We start from the raw sequence: 22,242 nt of genomic DNA, 5'->3' as shown, positions 1-22,242 counted from the left end.
AGCCATCAGTGTGGTTCACTGCTGTGAGATTATATGAAGTACTTGAACATCAAGTCTTGGTATTTCCAACAGAATCAGTCTCAGTCGATCCTCAGTGTAAAGGGTTTGCATTGTTCCCATTGAGGTGGATGATACAAACTTTGGCAAACATGTTCTGCAAATTTTTTATACATAATCACTATTACTTTTTTTTCATTATTTAAAACTCAATGTACAAGTGTTTCCCACTTACAAAAAACAAAACAAAAAACTTTTCACTATGTAGTTTCCACAGTTTGGAGGACACTTTTTACAGTTTTAATCGGATCCTTGTCGAACTTAAGTCACCAAACTTATTTTTATGTAATGTGGCACTTTCATCCAAAGCCATTTGGAAAGATTTGAGAAGGGAGAACCAGAGTGATGTAAAAGACATGAAGCTGGTGTGTGGTGGGCGTTCTGGCACAATATGGCAGCCATCGCATCATCCAGGTGGATGCTGCACATTGGTGATGGTTGAAGAGATTCCCCCTTCTATGTAAAGCGTTTGAGTGCAGAGAAAAGCGCTATATACATGTAATGAATTATTATTATTATGAAAGTGACACAAATATATAGTTATTCCAGAGAGCTGTGTAATAAGTTTGTGTTAATGTTATGGACATGAATTGTCTCTTTTTGAATATTAATCTTTGCAATAGCCTACTTAACTCAGAGAACATTTACTTTAAATTAACCCAAATTAAGTTTTATTAATTTCAGAATTAAAAGAAATACACCTCTGGATTAACCACATTTAAACTTGAATTTGCCATCATTTGGTAAATGTATATATATATATGAGATATATCTAATGACAAAAAAGATATATGATTACCTAACATAATAAATTAATCAGGCAGCTCTTTAGCAAGCATTTTGCATTTGTTACTCATTTTAATAAGTTATGGAAAGCAACTCTTTGTGTGAGCAGGTTAAAGGTGAACCGTTTGCCATTAGAGCTGAGCTGAATATGCAACTCCACATTTGATATTATCTCCATCTAGTGGTTATTTCCCTTCACAATGAGTCAACTGGGTAGACATGATTTAGCTTGCATAATTGACTACCTGTTCAACACTTTGTTCTCTTTTTAGGTTATATAACATTTGTGTAAAACAACATCATAGAGACAGACAAAAATGTAGTAACATTGTAAATTGTAAATCATTGAGGCATCCATTTCAGTAATTTTACAAAGAAGTTTTGGCACAGTGAGACAGGATACATGATTCATGATGATTAATAAGGAATTGGGAAACACGACGTGCATCAAGAATTCATCTACATATCACGCATTAAACTTTAATTTCTCCTGGATATGAGAGACTTTTCAGGGTAATATAATGAGCTGAACATTTCTGTAATCCATAAAATTGTACTGGCTTTGTGCTTGAGATTCACATATATCTATAATTATTACTCATTTTAAAAACAACAAAATTGGATTTAAAAATACAAAATTTTTAAAATAGAGTGCAACCTTTTCATTTGCATATATGTACTTACACAGTGGACCTGAACGAATCTGACACTACCAGTCAAATTTTTATTCACATCTACTCAATCTTTATGAATATTTTATATATTTTAGATGAATAGTAAAGTGATATATAATTAAAGTAATTATAGTCTACAAAATTAATTTTGAACATTTAAGCAAAAGTCTTCAGTTCAAAAAGTTAAGATGATGAGAAATGGTTTCAAGTATCTAATGTTTTGACTGGCAGTGTATTCACAGTGTCTTTCTTCAAATAAAGTGTTTGAGAACATTTTAAAGGTCAAGTGCCCTTAAACATCTTTATAGCAGCAGTTTTATACTGACTGACAGAGATAAAAAAAAAAAAAACATAAATTTGTGCCATTTTCAACCATTGAAAATTTTACTATAAGGTATGCTTGCTTCTAGAACAATTCAAATGGGTGGAAGCTGGCAATGGCATCATTATTGGTTAACAGTGGCAATGTTAAAATCATTTTCTAGGTTAAACAAGTTAAATGGATAGTTCGCCCAAAAATGAAAATTTTCTCATCTATTCACCCTCAAGTTGTTCCAAATCTGTACACAGATGTTGAACACAAAATAAGATGTTTTGAAGAATATTAGTGTCACAAGATGAAAAAGATGAGGATGAAGTCCACAAATGGTTCAATAAACAAAAAGGGTCCTTTAATGACAACAAATTCAGGTAATCCACAAAGATAAAGGCAAAGTGACAGACTAAAAGTCCATGGAAATAAATAAGATAACAAAGATAACTGAGTGTTCATGCCAGTTGGTAACCAGGCAGTTGATGGGCCCCATTGACTTCCATAGAATGGAAAAAAACATACTATGGAAGTCAATGGGTGCCGTCAACTGTCAGGTTACCAATATTCTTCAAAATATATCTCATATAGGTTAGGAACAACTTGAGTAGGCTGAATGATGACAGAATTTTCATTTTTGGGTGAACTATCCCTTTAAGCTTTATGTACAGTCTCTGTGGAATGTTGTAACTCAATGCATTGTTTTTTGCTTTAAAAACTAAAAAAATAATTCTCTGTGTTAATAGATAGCATGCCAAAGATGCCCTTCATAGAGTTAAACTGTTATTAAATATTCCATTAATGACGATATCTTAACTGCAGCTAAAAGTCAAGGCAGCTTCTCTAGGTGACAAACCTCTGCAAGTCATTAACAACATGCCAGTGTAAATGCTGTAGGGCATCAGATGGAGTTGGCACACTCATTATTTCTGAGAGGCCCAGATGATCAAACCAATAATGACAGCCACCACAACCAGAACAGCGATTAAGATGAACATCTTCTTGCGGAATGACGTCTACAGGGAGCAGAAGAAATTAGTCACTAGTATAATAATCATAATAATGGTTGTCAATTTAGCATTTAAATTAAATAGTAATTTAATTAAAAGATAAAATTGCAATATACTACAGCTGCAATATACAATATAACAGTAAAACAGTAGTATACGAGTATTATAATGTAGGCGGTACAAGTACAAGAACTCAAACACATTGAGTGCAAGGGAAACTTTCAAGCAAATTACAACTTAAATTTACATCTGTTTCTCAAACAAAGCTATTGTATGATTTGGAAGCTATTGTGAAGAATTGGAATATAGAGCAGAAGTCATAAAGGCTATTTTCATGGTGCATTTTTGTGCTTTTTGGAGCTCGACAGTGTCCATCTACTTTCATTTGGATAAATTTCTCCTTTTGTGCTCCACAGAAGAAATAAAGCCATACGGCTTCGAAATAACATGAGGGTGAGTAAATGATGTACCTGGTAACTTGCTGCTCTATTCAGATTTTGTGTTGCTGACTGCACATGGATCTCTGTGCTCGACACATTGGCCTCTATACTGTCTGCAAAACGAGAGGGAGATAAAACATCTCAGGGTTAAACAGAATGAATTTCTTTTCTACAGTGAGAACTGCTAAAATAATCTGACTCCGTTATTTGCATCAAAAAATTATTATTCTCCATTTAAAACAAAAATGTTGTTTAAGGATAATGCACAGTCCCTCAGAACTTCATTCAAAATCCCTTAGTGAGCAATATTTCATCATTCATTCAGTTATGCATCTCAAAGTTTTAGTGGGTAGCACAAACAATGATGCAAACTGTCGTAAATTGGATGAAATATCACATATGTAAACAACACCAATAGGTTCTTGCTAATAGCTCATGTCATTAAAAGTTTAGTGTTTGAACAAACAGTCCCCACTGAGCTGGTGTGTGTGAAGCCTCGCAGGTCTTCATTATCAACATCTGCTTTTCCCTTTAACACCTTTAATTGCACTTTCCTGTCTAAGAGTTTCATCACTAAACACACACTCCCTCAGAGCCAAGTCTTAAAAAAACCCCACAGATTTAAAAAAAACAAAACGTTAATATAATTATTAAACAAGATTTATACTTGTATATGTTGCTCTGTGTTCGAAGCAATTATACAGGAAAAAAAGCTAAAATATTGTTATAAAAAAGAATTTCCTAAAATCGTATGCAGCATCCAGTTAATAGACAGATCTAAAAATAACACTAACCCTGACAGAAGGAGAGATTTATTTACTGTCCACAAGATTGTGGCCCATTAGTCACAGGACAGCATACATGTGTTTACTTTTCAACAATTAAAGTACACATCAGCACATTAAAGCATTTGGAGAGACCCAAGTTGGCTAGACATCAGTGTTCAGTTTGTTTAGTGAATGCTGTCTTCCCAGAGCCGGTCTTAGACTTCTGGAGGCCCTAAGCAAAACTGTGAGAGGGGGTCTCTGTCAGTGCGTTAAAAACAACAACAAAATGACCCCCATCTGTTTAATCTGTTCTTTCAGAGCAGTTTAACTGTCAACCAATAACAGTGAGTTGTAAGCCGCCTGGGGAGTAGTGTCTCATTTGCAACTTTTTTAGCATCATGCATGTCGGGCAGGAGACTGTATATCACGGCAGTGACGTTACATGATTTAACTGATTTGGATGTTAGGATGGACATAGGAAGGGCAACAGCACACCACTGCACAACGCTTTTTTATAATCTTCAGAAGCCAAAATCAAAAACGAAACTGATTACATTTCTATTAATCTCACAGCCCTAGTCTTAAATTTTTTTTAAAGCAAGGAGGCCCCCTGGTGGTTTGGGGGCCCTACGCAACTTGCGTACTTAGCGTATAGGGAGGACTCGCACTGTGTCTTCCAAACTCAAGTGTCCACCAGCAAAGTTTTGAAACAGTTTATTTGGACTCACTGTTTTGAAGAACGCAATATAGGCCTAATATATATTTGGGAGTCAACTATTTTGACTTGGGTCAGCAACCATTTAGCATTGGCCTGGCAACCTTCCTGTATATCCAAGCATCATGTGGGAAGAGTTTTGCGTGGTTGCCACTCAGTTTTGAGTGGTGTAAAAAGTGTAAAAAACTAGTTATATCTCTCTTGAGATCTTACCAATCATGTCTCCCTGTTCATGCACCATCATGCCCAGATCTCTGAAGATGTCATTAATATTTGTAATGTCCGACTGAAAAACAAGAGAGTGTGCTTGTCACTTGTAAGATTAGTAGTTCTTTGATGAGTTGGGGTTTGAATGAGTCTCACCTCCAGCTGTCTGATTGCTGATTCTCTCTCCTGAATGAGCTGGAGATCTTCTTCTGTGAAGTTCTCCTCATAGCTTTGAGTTTGAGCCTGAATCTCACTAAAAACACACACAGAGAACAGTTGAAGACATACATTCAATTTTTTTTATGCATAAATGTGACAGGACAGCAGAGATGCATTTAAAGTTCCCCTATTATGCCATTTTAAAGGTTCTTCATTTTGTTTTTGAGTTCAACTACAATAGGTTTACATGCATCCGCTCTGCTCAAAAATCAATTTTCTCATAATATACATTGCAACATCTGTTATTTTCTCACAGTGTCTGAAACGGTTTGATAAAGGATTCAGTCTCTCTAAACCCCTCCTTTCCGACAACCTGCTCTACTCTGATTGGTCAGATGGCTCAGTCTGTTGTGACTGGTCGATCGTTTACAGTGCGTGTTGAAAACGAAACGGCCATTACCATATCTGAATTTCAGTTCCAGAGGCTTCCTCAGCACTTTTAAACACAATGTAAAAGGGTTAGTTAACCCAAAAATTTAAATTACCCCATGATTGACTCACCCTCAAGTCGTCCTAGGTGTATATGACTTTCTTCTTTCAGACGAATACAATCAGAGTTTTGAATATGGATATTTTTCTTACACTAACACATCTATTCACTTCAGAAGGCCTTTATTAACCCCAGCAGAGCCGTGTGGAGCACTTTTATGATGGATGGATGCACTTTGATGGACTTCAAAACGTAAACTGCCATTATAAAGCTTGGAAGAGCCAGGGCATTTTTTAATATTACTCAGATTGAATTCGTCTGAAAGAAGAATGTCATATACACATAGGATGATTTGATGGTGAGTAAATCATGGGGTAATTTTCATTTTTGGGTGAACTAACCATTTAAGGACAGTAATGATTGGGTTTTGCCGTATCAATTTGAGCGTGGGTCCTCATCCTTTGAAAGTGCATGCAAAGTGAAATTAGCTTTTACAGCGCAGAAAATAGTGTCTTCTCGAGATGTCGACAACAAGAATCAAATTCTTCTAGGCCTCAGCTACAACTACAGCATTTGAGGGCAAGTCAAAGTAAACGTTTGCGGGTAGCCAACGAAGACCATAGGCTGGTATTATGCAAATTTATTACAAACCTACGTAGGTTCGTGCAGAAAGACTGGAATTACTCAATTCTTTCTTTTGGGAGCTAAACTTTCTTTTTATTCTGTCTTTTGAGCTGAACTTAGCAGGAAGGTAGATCTCCAGGAACAGCATTGTGCACCCCTGAATTACATTAAAAGGTAACATCCGAAAAGAATAATAGGGGCATCTTAAAGTCAGTGTCTAACCTATTAAAGGGTGACGCAATTCCTCCAAAGTCATCATTTAGATCACCAGCCTGTAGGAAGAAAGATAATTCATCATCAAAAAAACATCATTATACTTCAAGCCAATTATCATCTGCAGTATAGAATGATACTGCAACTAAATTGTGATTCTCAATCATACTATATTAGATGCATCCTAGTCTCAGCTTCAAACATCACGCCAATGGACCGTTGGCTAAAGCACACAAAATGGGAAACACTTCGGTAGTATCAAAGTCATCATCAGATTGGTTGAATTAGATGTGCGGCGCATTCTTTGACGGTCCGCTTGGAAAGCAGTCATGATGCCAAACCTCCTCATGGTAGAAGAAAGCCGCCAAGTTTACAACTGTGACAATAAGCGCTTAACAGTGTCAACTAAACTCTGGATTTTCTGAAAATTCTGGATCTAAATATGTAAAGTTCGTGGCTCCATTGTTGCAGTAAACTTGCACAATATTCTTGAATGAATAATTTAATGGATGCACTACGGTCTGTATTGTAAGGACATTTACTTTACATTTTCACGTCCCTAAACATGATGCGGAACAAAACGAACTGTGATTGGTTGCTTTACATGTCAGATGGCCTCTTGGGTGGTCCTTGGCCAATAAAAGCTGCGATGCAGTCCAGACCTTATGCTGGCAGTCTGAAGGTCTGGCTACACAAGACTAGATGCATCTTAACTGGGGAAACATTTGGATTTAAGTAGTGTGTATAACTATCAAAGAAATGGACTATAGAAACTGACCCTTACACATTAGATATTTGTGTCTGTATAAATCAACAAAGCATTTTGCTCTCAGTTGGGTGGATAATATCAATTTATTAATGTAATTCCTTCATTACAATTGAAAGATGAAACTTACTGAAACTCTTGAGCTCGCACGAACACGTTCCACAAACTCTTTCTCTTTCTTTGCTACCTCGCGCTGAACTTTCTGGAAAACACCCAGAGCGTTGGAGAATTCAGTGATGAGACGCTCTCGGTGGATTCTTCTTTGCCGCTGTGTAAGAAGAGAGGAACGTCACATTTGAACTGTACTGGTATAGTTTTAGTTAATCCATTTAGTTATCAACATTCTTCAAAATATATTCTTTTGTTTTCCACAGAATAAATAAAGTCAAAAGGTTTGGAACAACATGAGGGTGAATAAATGATGACAGAATTTTCAATTTTGGGGTGCACTGTCCCTTTAAGTTAATACTGTCATATGTCAATGTGTAAGTTCTATCCCAACACTGAATATTTTTATTTCTTTACTTATAAATTAAATAACTTGGTTGACGACTTGGAATTTACCTCGGAAGTCAACTCTTTCAGAGTATACTTCCTAGATATGTGGGTACAGAAGAATAAAGGCAATTAGATTACAACTTTGTTTACGAAACAGACTGATCGCAACACACTTTTGCACACTACCAGTTTTCATCCGACTGTTTTGTCGGATTGAGGAGAATTTGTTATTCTGAAACATAATTTTTTTGTCACTCAAGAACTGATAAAAAATATATAATAAATTGTGATTACTTGTGTTTCTACTCATGTTGTTTATTTGATCCGTTGTCCTTGTGGTTTAGGTTATGTGGGAAAAACGTCACGTCAATTAAAACAAAGAATTAATGAACATAAGAATTCTATCGGAAGAAAAGATGTCAATTATCCAGTTGCGGCTCATTTTCTATCTTCGAATCACAATGTTTCCTCCTTACGTTTTTGTGGGATTGAAAAAAAGTAAGTGTGCCACCTAGAGGGGGTGATATTGAATTGCTCTTACAGAGACGTGAACTGTTTTGGATTTTTACCCTTCAGACTTTATCACCTAGAGGTATGAATGATTCAATTATTTAATGTGATGTTATAAAAGTTTTTTTTTAGTATTTTTTTTAACTTTGAAATTATTAACAATTATGTTTGTAACTGTTTATGATGATGTGGTGTTAATTATGTATTCAGTCATTGAGCTTTATTGGTTACAAATGGATCTTTACGTTGATTGGTCATGTGATTATTTTAAATGGGATTGAGTTTGGATAGTTGTATATGGCTGATTGAGGTTGTGAGACCGAAACATTGCTAATCAAATTTTGATACTCATCTGCAAGTTCTGATCGTGTCTTGTTTTTTGTAGATTTTTTGACCTACTTATTTGGTCTTTTTTTCCCACGCACCTATCACCTGCAGGTGTGCGATGGTGTTTGCTAATTGATTTACTTATAAATCAGAAAGTTTTGGATGCTGAATGTTCGACCATATACAAATTCTACAATACAAAAGTCTATTTAAGTGCTTTCATAGGAATTATTGTATGTATATGTGGTGAATATGAGGTAATACAGTGGATTATAGACAGTCTGATTTCTGTACCTGTTCTGGGGTCACAGGTAAAGAGCTGAAATCTTTCATGTATTTATCTGTCACTTTAGCAAGATGATTGACATTCTGCTGTTTCTCCTGTCTGTGTGTTTTGACAAATAAAAACAAAAATATTTGCAAAATATATTTGCATTTACATATATAACTGTTTTATTTATTTTATGCGTGATAAATGAAAGGGAAGGGAACTGGCTGCTTCTATTCGGCTCACAATGTTTGTCGCAGGATAGTTGTGTCTTGTGCTGTTCCAAAATGTCTCATCATCTGCTGGATTTCATTAGCTGGGGGAAAAAAAAAAAGGCAACACTGATAACCACTTTTAAGCACACCTCCCATGCTATTGGGTTATGTAAAAGTGTGTATTATGGTTTTTCATGACCATCCAATATTGATTCCTCTTATACTTGATTTTAGAGTTGTGGTTAGTACATGTAGATTTTCTCATTAAACTGCATAACCATACATGGCGAACATTTATGTGCAATGCACGCTAACTTCACAAGTAACTGAAGTTGTGACAACAGAAACCAGACAATTAACTTTTCCGGCAGGGTTAAACACCCATGTGAAGACTAGTCTAAACATAATGTAGTAGTTTAAAATGGTCTTGTTCCTTGCAAGGACTGAATCAGCAGTTTTCTAGTTAGTTTTAGGCCAAAATGGATGGTTATTTAAATGTATTTGGCAAAACCAGTGATTCAAACTCACACTTTTTATGTAACATTTATGCAAACAGTCCACACATCACATAAATAAAGAGGTATTGAGTAAAATTGACTCACTCAGCAGTGTTATTCTCTGGATATTTGAACTTATATTCTGTGCCAGCAAATTTGCATCAACTCCGCTTGACCCAGACATGATGGAGATCACAGAATGAGTCACCAAACCTAGAAAGATTACAGATGTTAAATCACATTTACTCCCAGGGATACTATCTCTTTTTCTGTATGAATATATAGTAGCTATATATTGATATATAAAACATTACATAATATATTTTTTCACATATATTGTTTTAAAATTTTTATTTAAGATGTTTTGCTTTGTGAATTGTGTCCTCAAATAACATTCAAATGTATCTGCTATAGTGCATACATTCATACAAGAGTATAATGAAGATTTGAATTGAAATGTAGAATTTTTCACAAATGTCATGCCAGGAAAAGTGAATACAAATTGTGTGCTATTTTATCATAATGATTTTACTGTTGAAAAGCCTGTGATACTTCATGGTTCCCATTGTGACAACTTACCCCATATAGTGTGTGACTACGTGCCTTGCTTTACTGACATACCAGTTATTAGTTTGGTAATGATTCGAAAAAAGCTAGAATAGTGTTGTTCATACGTTAGCAGGCTAACTAGTAATGTTTACCGACCTCCGCACCTGCAAAACGAAAGAATGCGGAAATCACAGCGCCCAAACTCACAAACACATTCATTTATTATAAAATTAGACAGTTTCTATATTTACTGACTCACACTAAACATACACTAAGAATGGTCAGGAAAATTTAATTGTCGTATTGTTAAATAAATGTTCAGATCACGAGCTGTCAAAGACTTTCACATTGAATGAATTTAAGAACCAGCGACGCTTGTTAATCTCTTCACTGACTTAATCCCCATAAAACTACTCTTAATTAAGTCAACACACTTGCACTATGTATAATGACATGCCTTTTACATTGATATGTACTTTCGATGTTCAGTTTACCTGGATTTCCTGAGTGAAACTCTGAGCCCTCAGCTGATTTCTTGATGCCTGAGTCACGTGATTTCTGTTCAGTCTTCCGCATGCGTTCAGGAACATGTAGGCTACTTAATATTTTAAGTCGCAAATATTTGACAGCTGTCTCTAAATATAACTCTTACTTTATTTAAAAAATAAATAATTTGTTATTGTAATTTGTGGTAAACTAATTAGCAAATAAGAAGCAGACTTTGAAGGGTAACTAAACACTAAAACAACTTTTTTAGGTTAATGATCTGTAAGAATGGAGCTTCATAAATGCTGTTCATTGATTCCAGTAAATTTTTTGACATTTTGGTTTAAAGTGTTTTAATTCTACAAAATATGGTGTAAAAACGTCTGAGTGCTGCCCTCTTCAGGTTGAACGGTGGCTACTGCAGTTGAATTTTCCTATTGGATGTTTGCGGTGGTTCCATAAAAAGAGGTGCATCTCAGGTGCACGCCCCCCTCAGCTGGGCTCTGCCCACTTTTCCAGCATTTTTCAAATATTGCCAGTGGGTGGAGTCAGGCTCTGACCAGGGGTTTAGTTACCCTTTAATATGATATTATTTCCATATGTGTTCATTTGGCTATTCATCATTAAAAATCACTAAGACAGTTACAGCACTCTTCACACTCTTAATATCTCCTAATTATAATGTCTTTAGTTTTTGCGAATTTTCATTCTAAACAATGAGAATGAAGAATGTATAAAGATTGAAGATATTTTTTTAATCAAAAAGCCAAGAAGATAAACAATGCAAACACTTTTTTAAAACAAATACATGCATTTTCATATTAACCGACTTCAGGAAACAAGTTCAACTGGTTAGTTGCTGTCTGCAGTATTTTTAGGCTAACAATAAGCTTCACCGACCTTTTGAACCAGGGGTAAGATATTGCATATATAAATGGATTAATGCATGCATTAGCGTAAAATAAACACAGTAACGCAGAGAGTTTCACAGATGACTTTTGAAATTGTTTGATATTAAGTATACCTATATACCAGGGAACCCAGGATATGAAATACACAAATACAATTGTGCTCAATGTTTTTGTTGCCTTCACTTCGGATTTCCATCACTAAACACGGAGCAATGAAGCTCACTATCAAGTTGGCTGAACCCCAGGCGTTGCTGACAGCCACTGCACATTCTCTAAAACAGATCACAGTTGTCTCTGTCAGGGTTACGTTTCCAAAATTCAATGGTACAAGATTATAAAAGATGGTTACAGTCCATCCTAAACTTATGCAGATCAGTGTTTTTCTCACGGACGGAATTTTGACTTCAGCTCGGCGTCTTCTAAGGGCCCCCTTTTTTAACCGGCATGCGCTCATTTAAGTCAGCCGCTGATCTGTCTTCGCAGTAGCCTAGAAATCTAGACGCACCCTAGTGGCAGCAAAAATTATTTTGTAGAAAGGGTGGTCTAGCAACTCTCCATAGGCTTTTGAGTTGGAAAAACCAAACTCTGGTCAGGCCAATCACATCGTGTATAGAGTTGGTGGGCGGGCTTAACATAATGACGGCAGCGTTGTGACGGTTCCACGTGATTTCCATAGGGTGATTTCCCTGTTACTTGAAAAGAAAGAAGATGCAGCTGGCGAACAGCGGTCTTTCGAATCGGCTTTGGCCGCGACTCTGGATGACTTGTAGTTAAGAGAACGTCACTTAAGTCATTCTTAAAAAAGGAAGATGTGTTCGGAGTTTTGACTAACGGATACGGCAAAAGTTTAATATATCAACTAGCTCCGCTGGTGGAAAAGCGCATGGGACTCACTCAGCCACAGCCGTCCGTTGCTCTGGTTGGTTGTAGCGCTGTCCTACTGCGTGCAGAGGGAATTTGAAAGACAACCGTTTATCCCGCCCCTTGGATTGAGGTATGCCAATTGTGAGTTCCCAGACCTAACATCTTGATAGGTCTGGCTTGCCAGGCTATCTTCGCAGCGCTGTATGAAATCGAACAAGCCTACTAGCTATGTCCCAATGTGAAGGCTGCATCCTCCAAAGGCCGTATTTGAAGGCCGATTGGCCGCATTTGAAGGCCGATTGCGTCACAGCGGCGTGACGAAGGCTGTCCCAATTCAAAGGCTGCACTCTTTGAAGGCCGCATTTGAAGGACGATTGCATCACCGCAGCGCTATGAAGGCTGTCACAATTCAATTCTCCACCCTTCAAAGGCCATATTCGAAGGCTGGTTGCGTCATCGCAGTGCGATATAAAATGGATAAATGGATCCTTTGAGGTATAAAACTGTAAAAAAACGTAATTACAAAGACTACAAAGCCAAAAGGCACGCATGGGACGTCATACCTTTTCTCTCAATGAATGAAGCTAACCTTACTGAAGCTAATGTCTGTCATTTTTTCTATAGTCTAACCTTATAATTGTAACGTTATGCTGTCATACCTGTGTGTTTTGTACCAGACTGCACACATACGAGCTTGGTGACGTACATAGTGCGAGACGAGAGATGTAGTTCATTGAGCGATTTTCACATACAACTAAATGTTACTCTTCTGTTTTATGACAAACTGTGACTTTCTTGGCTTTCATAATTATCTTTTAAATTGACAAACATTATATGTATAAATCATGGCACAGTTCAGACGGAATAAAAAGATAAGTTGTCTCTCGCCATTGACTACCATACAGATTTCTTCCGAAATAAGGTCCCATGGGCCGGAAGTGGAGGGGTGGGACTTAGTCTCTCTATTGGGTATTTATCTGCATGTTGCAGCGATCTCTGGAAGCTTTGTTTATGTCAGGAAGTTACTGGAATGTCACATGATATGGCTCTTCTTCATTTGTTCCATATATGGACTAAATGTGCATAGGGCGCCCGGCTGCCAGTATGGATTGAAAACACAGTATTTCACAAGTTCACACTTACAAATAAATCAGATAGATTAAATTGGTAAACGTATTTGGTGTGCTGTCCGGGGAGAGGGCTCTGATCTTGGTAATTACCCCGAATGCAGGGGTGGTGGAGGGATTCTGAAGACTGTAGAATCCTTAGGTGGGTTTGATTGATAATATATGGTTTGCCTTCGTACTGATTGGGTAGATATGTTGATTAACGTTACTGATTGTAGACAGCTGGTGATACTAGAGTATTTGTTGATTACTGACTGAAGACAGCTGATGATACTAGCGTATTTGTTGGTTACTGGTTGTAGACAGCAGGTGGCACTTGAGTGGCTTATTTTGACGTGTTTCTCCCGTACTACGTTAATAAAACATCATATCAGAGTATCCAACGCTCATAATGATTACATCGGCCCATTTTGGGTATAAATTCAATACATATTATTCCTCTCTATAGAAATCTGACAGTTTTTTTTTTTATGGGAGCAGCTGACGCTCATAATTCATATTAAAGCTATCTACACCTACTCATTTTTTTTATTAGATAACTCCTGACACAAATTAAGATATAACGGTCACTATAAATTTCTCAGAATAAAATAGGGGTCAAATACTGAAACTTGATTCTTATATCTTTTTAATGATGTATAGTTTGTCAAGGTAATAACATTAAATCTAATCATAACTTCGAACTATTAAAAACAAAGAACGATTCAGTGCTCTCTGAATCGTCCTCTCACATTCTATATGAATTGTTTTTCACTCCGACAAATGAAAACCTGGACTCTAAGTAGGGCCAGCTAGGGGTCTCCTTCCTCACCGCCACGATCATTCGAAGTTGAAGGTTGTGTTTCCGGTTCTTCCATCTCAAAACAAACTAACAAATCTCAAGTGTTCTCACTGGAGGCAGGCAGCAGAGCGAAAGGCAGAACGGTACGGGAGCACGCAGTCTTCTTGATCGCTTGAGTCACTCAATGATGAGCTAGCTTCATCAAACCTGGTGACAGAGTCATATACCGGTCTGGCAGTTATGTGGGTTTGGAATGATTCATTACATTTTTTTTTATTGTAACGAGTAACGATGCAGCACATAAAAAATGTATCGGAGTAAAAGTATTAAACTCATCGAAAATATGTACTGAAGTAAAAGTGGAAGTAGGAGAAAAAAATAATACTCTAGTAAAGTATAGATACAGATCTTAAGTACAGTAGTGAAGTAGTTCTACTTCATTACTATACATCTCTGTGAATTTGTAGATACAGATTGCAAAAACTGAAGGCACGGTTTACAAATCTGAGAGCGCGGATTAGGAACTCATGGGTACGGTTTATTAATCCGTGGGCACGAATTGTTAAAACAAGGGAACAGTTTAAAAATTTGTGAGTACAGTTTATAAACTGAGGGGACGGATAGCACAACCGTCGCCATGGATTGTTTTTTTTGACTGAGTTTGTTTTGAGGTGACTTCCTGGGTTGAAAACCTGTGTAAATATATTCACCATTTATGTACATAATAAAAAGAATAGGCCTACACTAGCCCACAAAATCGCATCCTTATATGTATATACACATATATATATACACATATATATACAGGTCCTTCTCAAAAAATTAGCATATTGTGATAAAGTTCATTATTTTCCATGATGTAATGATAAAAATTAAACTTTCATATATTTTAGATTCATTGCACACCAACTGAAATATTTCAGGTCTTTTATTGTTTTAATACTGATGATTTTGGCATACAGCTCATGAAAACCCAAAATTAAAATCTCAAAAAATTAGCATATCATGAAAAGGGTCTCTAAACGAGCTATTAACCTAATCATCTGAATCAACTAATTAACTCTAAATACCTGCAAAAGATTCCTGAGGCTTTTAAAAACTCCCAGCCTGTTTCATTACTCAAAAACGCAATCATGGGTAAGACTGCCGACCTGAGTGCTGTCCAGAAGGCCATCATAGACACCCTCAAGCAAGAGGGTAAAACACAGAAAGAAATTTCGGAACAAATCGGCTGTTCCCAGAGTGCTGCATCAAGGCACCTCAGTGGGAAGTCTGTGTGAAGGAAAAAGTGTGGCAAAAAACGCTGCACAACGAGAAGAGGTGACCGGACCCTGAGGAAGATTGTGGAGAAGGACTGATTCCAGACCTTGGGGGACCTGCGGAAGCAGTGGACTGAGTCTGGAGTAGAAACATCCAGAGCCACCGTGCACAGGCGTGTGCAGGAAATGGGCTACAGGTGCCGCATTCCCCAGGTCAAGCCACTTTTGAACCAGAAACAGCGGCAGAAGCGCCTGACCTGGGCTACAGAGAAGCAGCACTGGACTGTTGCTCAGTGGTCCAAAGTACTTTTTTCGGATGAAAGCAAATTTTGCATGTCATTCGGAAATCAAGGTGCCAGAGTCTGGAGGAAGACTGGGGAGAAGGAAATGCCAAAATGCCTTAAGTCCAGTGTCAAGTACCCACAGTCAGTGATGGTCTGGGGTGCCATGTCAGCTGCTGGTGTTGGTCCACTGTGTTTTATCAAGGGCAGCAATGCAGCTAGCTATCAGGAGATTTTGGAGCACTTCATGCTTCCATCTGCTGAAAAGCTTAATGGAGATGAAGATTTCATTTTTCAGCACGACCTGGCACCTGCTCACAGTGCCAAAACCACTGGTAAATGGTTTACTGACCATGGTATTACTGTGCTCAATTGGCCTGCCAACTCTCCTGACCTGAACCCCATAGATACTCTGTGGGATATTGTGAAGAGAAAGTTGAGAGACGCAAGGCCCAACACTCTGGATGAGCTTAAGGCCGCTATCGAAGCATCCTGGGTCTCCATAACACCTCAGCAGTGCCACAGGGTGATTGCCTCCATGCCACGCCGCATTGAAGCAGTCATTTCTGCAAAAGGATTCCCGACCAAGTATTGAGTGCATAACTGAACATAATTATTTGAAGGTTGACTTTTTTTGTATTAAAAACACTTATTTTATTGGTCGGATGAAATATGCTAATTTTTTGAGATTTTTTGAGATTTTTGGGTTTTCATGAGCTGTATGCCAAAATCATCAGTATTAAAACAATAAAAGACCTGAAATATTTCAGTTGGTGTGCAATGAATCTAAAATATATGAAAGTTTAATTTTTATCATTACATTATGGAAAATAATGAACTTTATCACAATATGCAAATTTTTTGAGAAGGACCTGTATATATATATATATATATATATATATATATATATATATATATATATATATATATATATATATATATATATATATGCCTATGCATGTTTTCTTTTCTTTTCATATTTCATTACATTATTTACGTAAGTTAACACCCAATACTTGAACAGTTTAAAGTGTAATCCGAAAATTCAGTAGTCAGGATGCAGCCTCTGAATTGGGACGCAGCAAACCAGGGGCCTGCATGAAGCCGGTTTAGGTGGCTAGCCCGATATGTTTAAGTTTAATTTGCGCCAACCCTGAGTTTTAGGCACCATGAAAGTGGTTTGGCTTATAGCAGTGTTCATCGCCATAGTAACTTACTCTCCACGGCTAACCTGGTCTGGGGCAGGTTATGTTCCAGGTAAGAGCTTCTAAACCGAACTTGGACCAATCAGCTGTGAGCAAAGTGACATGTCTGATGCATAAAGTCACTCCACCTGTTTCCATTTCAAATTAAAGGTCACTACACAGCAAATGATTTTTAAAGACACAATTGTCCGTCTTTTAGTAATGCTTATTTAGAATAATAATTTTGTATGATCTAAATATTATTTGTGTAATAATATTATGCATAGGCTGCATATGCGTAATATTACGCATAGGCTGCATCCTTCGAAGTCCGCGACCTTCGAAGGATCCAACCTTCACTTTGGGACACAGCTTATTGACTTTGCATTTTCACACCCCTAAACATGATGCAGAACAAAACAAACTGTGATCGGTTGCTTTCCATGTTGGTCAGATGGCCTATTGGGCGGTCCATGGCCAATGAAAGCTGCGATGCAGTCCAGACCTTCTGCTGTCAGTCTGAAGGTCTGGCATGCAAGACTAACTCTCAAAATATTGCCTTAGTAAAAAAATAAATAAATAATTACTGTTCTTTTGTTTATTTTGTTAGTAAATATGAAGCAGACTTCATGTTATTTCCACTTCTGTTAATAATGAAGAGCCTAATTAAAATTCACAAAAACAGTTACAGCAATCTTCACACTCTAATCTCCTAATTATAATGTCTTTTTACACTTTATTTTAAGGTGTCATTGTTACAGTGTAATTATATATTTAAGTACTGAGTAATATTAAGCAACTACATTGGCTACTTGCTAAAGGGTTAGGATTAGGATTTGGTTGAGGGTTAGTTGCATGTAATTATGCATAATTTAGTGTTATTACTATGGTAGGTACATGTAACATGTAACAAGGACACTGTAAAATATAGTCTTACTGTGTTTTATTTTTGTAAATTGTCATTCTAAGCAAAGAGAATGAAGGGTGTATAAAGATTGAAGATAATTTTTTAAACAAAAGGCTAAGAAGATATCCAGAACAAACATATTTTTGTAACAAATACATGCATTTTCATATTAACAATCTTCAGGAAACAAGTTAAACTGGTTAGTTGCTGTCTGCAGTATCTTTAGGCTAACAATAAGCTTCACTGACCTTTTGAACCAGCGGTAAGATATTGCATATATAAATGGATTAATGCATGAATTAGTGTAAAATAAACACAGTACAACAGAGACGCTTACAGATGACTTTTGAAATTGTTTGACATTAAGCATACCTAAATACCAGGGAACCCAGCAAATGAAATACACAAATACAATTGTGCTTAATGTTTTTGTTGCCTTCACTTCTGATTTCCTGGAGGATTTTAGATTTTTCTGAGAGACTCTTTTCTTTGCAAATTTGGAGATGGATTTTGCTTGTCTCAAAGCCACTGCAAGAATTCTTACATACAGGATAAACATCACTAAACACGGAGCAATGAAGTTCACTATCAAGTCGGCTGAACCCCAGGCGTTGCTGACAGCCACTGCACATTCTCTAAAACAGAACACAGTTGTCTCTGTCAGGGTTAAGTTTCCAAAACTCACTGGTACAAGATTATAAAAGATGGATCCAGTCCATCCTAAACTTATGCAGATCAGTGTTTTTTTCATTGTCATTTTGGACATATACAGGAGTGGATCACACACAGCAAAATAACGATCAATAGCCACAAGAATGATGTTGATGAGGGACACAGACACAAGAATGGAAATAATTATATTAAAGATACGACAGTGCGACTTTCCCATATAAAAACACGAGTTAATTCTCCTGACGCTTTCAACCGGCATCACACAAATTCCCACCAAGAAGTCAGATACGGCCAGTGAGAGGATGAGGAGGTTGGTCGGTGTGTGAAGCTGCTTGAAAACTGTTATAGAGATGATGACAAGTAGGTTTCCACACACCGTCAGCACAGAGATTGTAGATATGTACAAGAAAAACAATACATTGACATAATTCAAATGAAAGTCCAGAGAGCAGCTTGTATTCCGGAAGGGAAAGCAGTGATGCTCAATATATTCCATGGAGAAAGTCTTCACTGCTTTAAACTTCAATGCCCATGTGATATGACTGCAGATCCAAACTCCTAAAGATGGTTTCACTGCCAGTTTGCTTATATAAGACAAATGACAAGTGTCGTTTATGGGAGTGACCAAAAATTGTGAGCGTTCATATAGTCATGAGAGTTTGCAACTACAACTATTATACAAGCACTTTCTATTTTCTATTCTTTTTTTATGTATCAATATTATATTGTGTCATGTTGATTAAAAAAAAAGTAAAATTGCAATTGAAATTAAATCCCCCGTTTCACAGACAATGCTTTAAAGGGATAGTTCACCCAAAAATTAAACTTCGGTAATCATTTATTCACCCTCAAGTTATTCAAAACCTGAATTAATTTCTTTCTTCTGAAGAACACAAAAGAAGACATTTTGAAGAATGTTGGTAACCAAACAGTTGATGGTCCCCATTGACTTCCATAGTATTTTTTTTAGTTCATGAGGTATATAAGGCTTATCCTGGCCTAATCTAAACCTCACACACACACACACACACACACACACACACACACACACACACACACACACACACACACACACACACACACACACACACACACACACACACACACACACACACACACACACACACACACACACACACACACACACACAGCGGATTGCGTCACAGCGGCACGATGAAGACTGTCCCAATTCAATTCTCCACCCTTCGAAGGCCGTATTCAAAGGCCGGTTGCGTCATCGCGGTGCGACTAAGGCTACCCTGATTCAAAAGCGACGCCAAATGCACCCTTCGTTTCCCCGTGAAAGGAAGGATACATAAATGGATCCTTTGCTGCATTCCAGTCCAAAATTGTCATGCCCTTCACTCGCTAACTCCCTCCGTCTCTCGGAAACTGCAATGGGCTGAATTGGAACGTCCTAAGCTCTTGATCAGCATGAGAGTCAGGCGCTCTAACAAGGAGGCTAAAGACTGCATCCTCTAGCACAGAGCTATTCAATTAGCTTCATTAGAGTGCCGGATTATTAAATCGAAAAGTTGAGGTGGGCCGGTGGGTTTAGCTTATTTATTGAAACATAACAGTATCAATAAGTAAGCTAAAGTAAACATAAAAGTATTGTATTTACTTGGAAATGTGGTACCCAACAGTATGCAGGTTTAACAGACCATAAATAACTTATTTACTGGTATGTACAAATATATGAATTATACAAGATCGTAGCTATTGGTAAGAATTATTTAATTAATAATTATTATAGGCTTAAATTAAAACATTCTGACAGTGAGACTTAGAGACAGTGATTCAGAAAAACTATACACAAAATTAATTATTTATCTAGCCCCCTAATAAATCTAATTCAATATAAATGACTATAACATTGTATTCAATATAAATATTCCACATTTCTGCCTAAACTATGGTAAATTACTACAGTAGGCTACATTCATGGTAAATGTTTGTAAGGCTGGTGATTAGGGATTTATAATCTTCTAACTTCGTTCATGGCACAATGTTTCTGCTATTTACCTCATCAGTCGTGTTAGGAATGTTGAGGCTGTTTCATCCGATTTAAATGTAGTTAAAATCATTGAGTGATTTGAGGTTTGTAACAGAGAATTGTGTCAGATTGAAACGCTTCTCACTGGATGTCGCAACACTATTTAATAATAGTGTCCGGGACTGGGAGTAAACGCAACTCCTTTAAGCTTGCGTTCCGTTATCCACTGGGCCGTGCTGTGTAGTTCGAAGTAAACTAGTGAAACAACTGAAAACAGCGCTATTTGTTCTTACTGACCGAGAAACAGCTTCAGATGATTCAGTGACAGAACAGTCCGAACGAATCCGAATCGTTTCAGAGCGTTTTGCAAGCGCGTTTGGCCAATTCATGGAAAGGAAATAATCGAACCAATGATTAATTCACGAATGATTGATATCGCTGGTTCAGTCGACAGAAATATGGGACACACACATAATTGCTTAAACATTCGGACTGAAAACGTTTCTCAGGTCAGTCATGGTACACACACAGTGCGGATAGCTACAGCTGCAGGCGCCAATGTGGCCACGCGCATATCTAACCAAATTTAGCCGCACCGCCAGGAAAAGAGGAGGAGGGAGGTTGGGGTGCCCTCGGGCCGGATGGAGATGATTGGCGGGCCGGACCTGCCCCGCGGGCCGCCAATTGAATAGCCCGGCTCTAGCATCTGTCGCTAGAGAGTCTTTTGAGATCAGAGGATTGAGGTTTACTCGCACAGCGACTACTAGCTGGCCTCCGTTACACGAGCATGAGAGTCAGGCGCTCTAACAAGGAGGCTAAAGACTGCAGCCTCTAGCATCTGTTGCTAGAGAGCCTTTTGAGATCAGAGGAGTGAGGTTTACTCGCACAGCGACTAGTAGCTGGCCTCCGTTACACGAGCAGCCTGAGCCTGCCTCAGTAGTATTTAAAAAAATGTTGTTTTACTCACTGTGGTTTAAAAAATAAACATTTATTAAACTAAGTGTCTGCTTGATATGCTTGAAGTGTTTTTTTATCTATGGATTTTATTGTAGCCAAGTAAAGTATTAGCTTTGATTTGAGAGGCTAAATTGATCAAACATGTTTTACTCGCTGTCGGCTCGGCTGCTTGGCTGCTGTCTAAATTAACTTAATAAATAAATGAAGAGAAACATAACTAACAAAACTGACCTATTTGAATGGCTGCAAATAGGGCAGGCTGTCGCTGTGTAATGAAAAAAAGACGGGCTCGGGCCTAGATTTGAGGCCCGTGCAGGGCTCTACCTTTTTCTCCTGTGTTTATGCACCAAATGGATGAGCCCACGCCGGCCTTGCTCCCGCCTGACTTAATCTCTGCTAATTGAGAGTTTTCTCCATTTTTGCTCACTCCACCCTGTGGCTCAATGGTGGACTATAAGACTTTCGCGCCAGAGACCCAAGTTCAAATCCCGGCTCCGTGTCTCCCAGCTGAATCTTTTCACCAAAGCAAACGAGCCCACGCCGGCCCCGCCCCGCGTGACTCACTCTCTTTTGTAGAATCCGAAGACGGGGATTGGTCAGGCTCAACTTTGACCCCACCCCCCATCTAAGCGCAGCATAAGTGCGATTGGACTAAGCATGGACAGCAGTCCTCTCTAGCTCAAGCTAGAGGTATCCAAAATGCAGGTTATGAGCCCACTGTAATGTATGCTCCCC

The 22,242-nt window shown here is 37.8% G+C and overlaps 2 protein-coding genes across 3 annotated transcripts; both read right to left on the bottom strand.

Annotated features, from left to right (window-relative positions):
• Window positions 1–895: 895 nt before the first annotated feature.
• stx7l (syntaxin 7-like) lies at window positions 896–10,957 on the bottom strand. 2 transcript variants are annotated; one of them, XM_077220742.1, is made up of 11 exons: window positions 10,577–10,646; window positions 10,113–10,246; window positions 9,639–9,746; window positions 9,068–9,137; window positions 8,848–8,938; window positions 7,349–7,486; window positions 6,462–6,511; window positions 5,123–5,219; window positions 4,973–5,045; window positions 3,308–3,390; window positions 896–2,843 (listed from the first exon to the last, which is right to left on the bottom strand). In XM_077220742.1, the coding sequence occupies exons 3-11, from the start codon at window positions 9,715–9,717 to the stop codon at window positions 2,751–2,753; spliced, it is 774 nt and encodes a 257-aa protein (XP_077076857.1). In that variant the 5' UTR covers window positions 9,718–9,746; window positions 10,113–10,246; window positions 10,577–10,646; the 3' UTR covers window positions 896–2,750. The 2 variants fall into 2 exon arrangements, with proteins under 2 accessions (XP_077076857.1, XP_077076856.1); XM_077220741.1 differs by lacking the exon at window positions 10,113–10,246 and having other exon boundaries at window positions 10,577–10,957.
• A 7,094-nt stretch (window positions 10,958–18,051) lies between these two features.
• taar15 (trace amine associated receptor 15) lies at window positions 18,052–19,050 on the bottom strand. The gene has a single exon (XM_077219549.1). The coding sequence runs from the start codon at window positions 19,048–19,050 to the stop codon at window positions 18,052–18,054; it is 999 nt and encodes a 332-aa protein (XP_077075664.1).
• Window positions 19,051–22,242: the final 3,192 nt, after the last annotated feature.

Source organism: Siphateles boraxobius, unplaced genomic scaffold, assembly GCF_051911475.1.
Source record: "Siphateles boraxobius isolate OS27281-9 unplaced genomic scaffold, OSU_SipBor_1 8, whole genome shotgun sequence".
NCBI lineage: Eukaryota > Metazoa > Chordata > Actinopteri > Cypriniformes > Leuciscidae > Siphateles > Siphateles boraxobius.
The sequence above is the reverse complement of the archived record's forward strand: the minus strand, read 5'-3'. Positions and strand labels throughout refer to the sequence as shown.

Coding starts and splice junctions, on each gene's coding strand:
- stx7l (XM_077220741.1), bottom strand. CDS start 10,658: ATGCGGAAGACTGAACAGAAATCACGTGACTCAGGCATCAAGAAATCA. Junction 8,939..9,067: donor ACTATCCTGCGACAAACATT/GTGAGCCGAATA, acceptor CAAAACACACAG/ACAGGAGAAACAGCAGAATG. Junction 2,844..3,307: donor ATAGAGCAGCAAGTTACCAG/GTACATCATTTA, acceptor TGCTCCCTGTAG/ACGTCATTCCGCAAGAAGAT.
- taar15 (XM_077219549.1), bottom strand. CDS start 19,050: ATGGAATATATTGAGCATCACTGCTTTCCCTTCCGGAATACAAGCTGC.